Source organism: Chiloscyllium plagiosum, chromosome 25 (genome assembly GCF_004010195.1).
Source record: "Chiloscyllium plagiosum isolate BGI_BamShark_2017 chromosome 25, ASM401019v2, whole genome shotgun sequence".
In the NCBI taxonomy this organism is placed as follows: domain Eukaryota; kingdom Metazoa; phylum Chordata; class Chondrichthyes; order Orectolobiformes; family Hemiscylliidae; genus Chiloscyllium; species Chiloscyllium plagiosum.
In genome coordinates, this window is record NC_057734.1 from 44,331,479 (window position 1) to 44,337,478 (window position 6,000).

General features: G+C 41.6%; 1 protein-coding gene across 1 annotated transcript in view; it reads left to right on the top strand.

Annotated features, from left to right (window-relative positions):
* Positions 1–5,582, top strand: part of LOC122562425 — a 51,632-nt gene extending 46,050 nt beyond the window's left edge. Inside the window, exons 4-7 of the mRNA XM_043715282.1 lie at positions 1,150–1,326; positions 1,790–1,905; positions 2,043–2,384; positions 5,025–5,582. Of these exons, the coding sequence (XP_043571217.1) occupies positions 1,150–1,326; positions 1,790–1,905; positions 2,043–2,384; positions 5,025–5,347 (958 nt within the window). The 3' untranslated portion in view covers positions 5,348–5,582. The remainder of the gene's footprint in view (positions 1–1,149; positions 1,327–1,789; positions 1,906–2,042; positions 2,385–5,024) is intronic.
* Positions 5,583–6,000: the final 418 nt, after the last annotated feature.

A 6,000-nucleotide genomic window follows, 5' to 3' on the forward strand; every position in this document is an offset into this window, starting at 1 on the left:
AATAACACTCAAGAAGCTCCATGCCATCCAGGAAAAGCGACCTGTTTGACTGGCACTTCATTCAGTATCTCCAACTTGCACAAATCTAACCACAGATGATGAGGGACAGCATTGTCCATCATCTACCAGATGCACTGCAGTGACCCATCAAGGCTCCATTGTCAGCACCTTGCAGAACAGATATCTCAATCACTTAGAAGACCTAGAAGATTAAGGCCAGCATGGGAATATCACCACCTGCAAGATTTCCTCTATGTCAAACCAATCCTAAATTGGAACTACCTATCGCTGTATCAAAGTCCTGAACTCCCTTCCCAATAACACTGTGAGTGCACCCACATCCCCAGCTCCCTTTATCCAACTTCACAACCACATAAAGAACATTGTTTGAAGGAGATGACTCACCAACCCCTCGGCGAAAATGAGCACTGCAGATGCTGGAGATTAGAGTCAAGAGTGTGGTGCTGGAAAAGCACAAGTCAGGCAGCATCCGAGGAGCAGGAAAATCGAGGTTTCAGGCCTTTAATCACCATCACCTTGTCAAGAGAAATTGGGGACATGCGATATTGCTTGGCTTATTCATTAGTGCATATCTCCCCACGAATGTGTGTATATGTTTGTTTTATATGTGTGTGTGTTTGTTTATGAGTATACACACATAATAAAGATTTATCAAGTACACACGAAGAACTGCAGAAATTTATCCTTGTTCAGCAAAACATTTATCCCTGTTTAGCAAAAAAAATGTATCTGACATCTACAGGCTAAACAGCTAAACGTCAGCAGTTGGAAAACATTTGGTAACACCAGTTTGGCATAGCATTCTTAGGCACGTGGCAAAATCGGGATTTATGGATGAAAACCAACAAGGACTTATTAAAGCGAAATTGTGTTTAATAAGCTTGATTTAGTGAAACGCTAAAGAAAGTTTCTGAATAGTGTGCATTTGATGATTGTGACTGGAGTTATAAACACACCGTTTCACAGAGTACTGTGTAATAAACATGTTAGCTAAAATGAACTGAATTCGCTTACAGGGGCGCTATTCAATATTTAACTAAACGACAGAAATCAGAGAACCATGGTAAGTGTTTTTTCTCAGGCTTGCGTCAGCATGTGCTGCTCTAACTCCAGAAATGAGTGATGAAGTAATTGTTCTCCTGTCTTAATGGACCGTTGGCGTGGATATGCAGGCATTTTAAAAAAGAAATTATTTACAGACGACAATAACTCAGAATTAGTGAAAATCTTGAGGAAAATGATCACACTTTTCCACAAGACAGACAAACGACCAGGCACATGGCAAATGAAATTTAACAACGTGAGGTAAGAATTAATTTTGGTAGAAATTATGAAAACAAAATAAATGCAAATGTAACTGAATTATTTCCATCCATTCATCCTTTAGGACAATCAGTCCTGAACCAACTTCGCCTTCCTGCATATGTATAAATAAAACCTATTTAAGTAACTTGTTCTTCGCCTGGACTTCATTGCTAATTTCCCGGTTAACACTTTTTTTGCTTTCCTTTATGTTCTTCGGGCTTCTGAAATACAAGCATAAGACCATCTAATCTTCGTTCCTAACTGTGCCGCATCTTTTGTTTCGCTGGATTCAATCATTCTTGTGTAATAATCTATGGCTTTGACAAATTGTTTCTCTTTTCTAAAAATAAGACTGCAATGCGCTTATGCAAATCCAATCTGAGGCTTGGTTCCTGTTGGCCGATATCACGTGGTTGTAGATTTGCATGAATCATTAAAATTCAGTAATTTTCCTGATTTGCAGGTACTTAATTGAGGGATTGGAAAGATCCCAGCAACACGTTCTTGCCCTAAGCACTAGAACCTTCACCATGACTGAACGGGTTGGATTTCTCGCCGCACTGATGTTCTGTCTCCACAGTAAGTAAACATGCTAATGTGCCTTATGGTTATTTTTACGTTGTTTTTTGTGTTGTCACGCTTGAGTTTAACGGCCGTAAACGAAAAACAATTGTAATTGCAACAAATGATTGATCTCTGACTTGCTGCTTCACCAGGTACATACGGGGATCCTACACTGACTCAGCCAGGATCCATCTCAACATCCCCGGGGCAAACTGTGAAGGTCACCTGTACCATGTCCGGTGGAAGTATCGGCAGCTACTATACCAGCTGGTACTGGCAGAAACCCGGCAGTGCCCCGGTGTTAGTTTGGGACGAAGATGACGAAACGGCTTCGGGAATCCCAGACCGATTTACCGGGTCTGTGGACTCATCGAGTAACAAGATGCATTTAACCATCACCAACGTGCAATCGGAGGATGCCGCCGATTATTACTGCGCGGTAGCAAGTAGTGGAATAGTGACATTCGGGAAAGGAACCAAACTGAACCTGAGCGGTAAGTAAACTGTGGGCCACCTCAACACTAGGTCTCGATTTGAGTTCGACATTTTCGTGGAAAATCACCGAATCGGAAACACCAGTCTGGCCTAGCGATTGTATCCTGACCCTCAAAGCCCCGCTCCAAGCTTTCAGTTTTACTTAATTACAATTTTCGCGCGATGCCGTTTTCATTCCACTGAAAGCAGCACCGCGATATAAACGCGGCGGAAGGGCAGTGTGGCGTTTTGCTGCAACTCCCTCTCATTTGTCTTTAAGCAGCGAAAACCACTCAGTCCAAGATTTTCAGTTCTACCTTTCACATTAATCCAGATGACTGGAGTGAACGTATTTTTTTGCGCCGGGCTCAGCCAGTTTGATCAACGCTGATCCAATTTCTGCGGCGCAGTCACAGGCAGGATGGTTATTTTATTTATAAATCACCGGACTTGTTACTCCCGTTCTCTCAATCGTTCGGGCATGTCTTAGGATGTTCCCCCCCCCCCCCCTCCCAGATCATTGTCCCTGTAATTGTGCTGCTGAATGTGTGGTTAGTTTCAGTGAGTGGTTATATACAGAATATGCAGATATTCCAACGGAGTGTAATATCATTATTTGGCTGCACAGGGTGAAATGGGTTAAGGCGCAATATAAAACAGAAAGGCATCATTTCAGTATATTTATTCTTTCTTCAAACAAATGTCTCTGGTACACATCTCAGGAGAAGGAAAATTTACCGGAAAATACTTCGCACTTTGATATTAAGTCAATTAATGCCTTAGAATATTGTTGAATAATCCCGCGGGACGCCGTCTATTACAGTGTTAGAATATTCACCTATACTGGGGGTGGTACAGCAGCTGTGGTAGAAGGAACTGGTTACACTTAACTGATTTTCCTCTCAATTTCAACCTGCACGTTTTAACAATGTAGAGGTCAAAGCGAACCTCTCAGAATGCTTTTGCAGGAGCTGGTGTTGGACTGGGCGTACAAAGTTAAAAATCACACACACCAGGGTATACTCCAAATAAACCTGTTGGATTATAATCTGGAGTTTTGTGATTTTTAACTCAGAATGCGGCTACACTGTTTAATTGAGAGGGGCAACACTGGTGCTGGTTAGAAGCGCTGATGTGCCTGACTTTGGAACTCGGTGCCAGAACGAATTGCTTCAGCTTCTAGATCAAGTTTTGAAAAAAAAAATCTTTTAATCTTCGAATTACATAAACCGTTTCGCTCAGTGTTTGCAGCTCACTCTAGTTAAAGCGCGAATGGCTATATATTTATTATAGTACCATGAGAATAATCCTGTTTAATCAGAAGAAAGAGAACAAAAAAGTTGCTAAACACGACAACATATACAAGCTTGAACGAAGGAGTGGTGTAGGGCGGGGGAGACAGGAAGGCGGTGCTGCGGGGGTGAGGGCGAGTGTAGTGGTAGTGATCAGATGAGCGCAGATGGTGCCCAAAGAGAGAGCAGCTCAATGAATTAAGATTGGTACAGCATGTAACAGAACCTCAGAACAGGCCAGTGGCTGTCAGTGTATACTGTTGAAGTGCAATCATTTCTGTAGTGTAAAAACCGTGAGGCCCTTCACCGGTAAATAGCGCTGTGATAACGAGCTGTTGTCTTTCGCGACATTGAGAGATTGATACTGGCCAGGAGCATTTGTGTTTGCATTTCCACGACAGTGATGGATTCCGCTTATTCAAAAAGGACGCAATTAGTTACAATGTTGGCAAATATGTTTTAGGAAACTCAGTCGTTTTGTTGAAATAGTATCTTTTAACCCTCTGACGCCACGGATGCCTCCGATTCTGGTACTTCGAACGCGATGGGAGAGCCCTCTGCGATTTTCCAGTGTTTTCACTGATAGGGCTGGGAGCGGGAAGATGCAAATCAATAAACGATCTGAGCCTTAGGAATATGAACTATATAGAAATACAAATATCAATGTAAAAATCCCATCCCCAATCATCGGCAAAGGAAGGGAAATAAGTAAGAATTAAGAATAAGATCAGATTGATGACAATGGAATAAATGTCGCAAAATGTTGTTTTCACAGCAGTAGTCCCAGGTTTTATACCAAATTCGGATTTGCCAGTTTTACTTTGTGTCTAATCCTCGGTTCCTGGGACACTATGACAGGCTGCATAAGATCAATATTTTGAACGGATTATTGAGATCCCGTCTCATTTCAAACACGCACAAAAATTGCAGATGCAGAAAATCTGAAATAAAAAGCAGAGAGTGTTGGAGAGACTCAGCAGGTCTGGCAGTATCTGTAAAGAGAAAAGCAGAATTGACGTTTGGAGTCCAGTGACTTCGCGGGATTTTCTCTCTACAGACAATGTCAGACAATGCCGTGTTTCCCAAATATTCTGCTATGTCCAGATTTATATATTTTTTCGTTTTAAATGTTCTCACGTTGGAGAATCTTCATTTGTTACCTCACAGTTGTCAAAAATCAAAACATGTTCTCAGGTTATATCGTCCCTAGAGCTGTAGACCTCAGGTTCCAGTTTAATTTACATCAAGCTACGCGTTTCTATTATGCACCTCGTAGCTTTAAGAAGTGACTTCGAATTTAAAGAGATTTGAAGGAAGTAAAATATTAATTCCAGTTTTATTACAGTTTCATTTATTTCTACTTTACAGAACCGCGGAGACCCACAGTTTCCCTCCTTCCGCCTTCATCGGTTCAAATCACGGAAAAGAACACGGCGACTCTGGTGTGTTTGGTGAGCGGTTTTAACCCGGGCGCTGTGGAGATTGAGTGGACGGTAGATGGCAGTGTCAGGGGAGATAATGTTGAGACGAGTCGGATCCAGCAGGAGACGGACAACACGTTCAGTGTGAGCAGTTATCTGACCCTGTCAGCCTCAGAATGGAACTTACACGAGCTTTACTCCTGTGGGGTTAAACATGAGACTCTAACAAATCCACTCCAGGGAACTATTGCGAGATCCAACTGTATCTGAGCGAAGACTCTTGTACATTTATTTCCCACCTTAATAGAGAAGCTTCTTGAAAGTTAAGTTCGACAATTAGCTATTAGACATTCAATTTTAAACTGAACATTGAAAACAACCGCAATAGTTTAAAATGTCAGCTGTGTCCTACTTTCTGTAGTTTATTGCGTGTTCAACATGAAATGATCAAAGTTTCAATGTAATGTTGCTAATATCGCTTTGTATTAAAATCTGTGTACCCTGATCTCAGATTCGGTTATTCATTTCTGCCCGATATCTCTGAAGCTGCTTACAACATCATTCTGAGTATAAAAAAGTCAAGTTTAATGTTTTACGCTTATTTGCACACATACTATAGGTTAGTTGGAATACAGAAATTGTATGCAAGCATGGGGCGTTGTCTGAGTGTAACATTTCACGAAATTAATCTTACGACATTTTAGTTTTCGGAAATAGACCTAACCAACTCATGTCGGTATGGGAATGTGCTTCATGCACATGTTAACGTCAAAACCACATTGTAAACGTGCTAACGCGTCTGGGTTTACAGATTCAAACTAACGCCATGCCTGCCTTTTCTTTTGGGGACCTAATTCCATAGCGCAGTTACTGACAATGCACGACAACTTTACCCCGAAATAATCCAACAACGTTAATCCTTG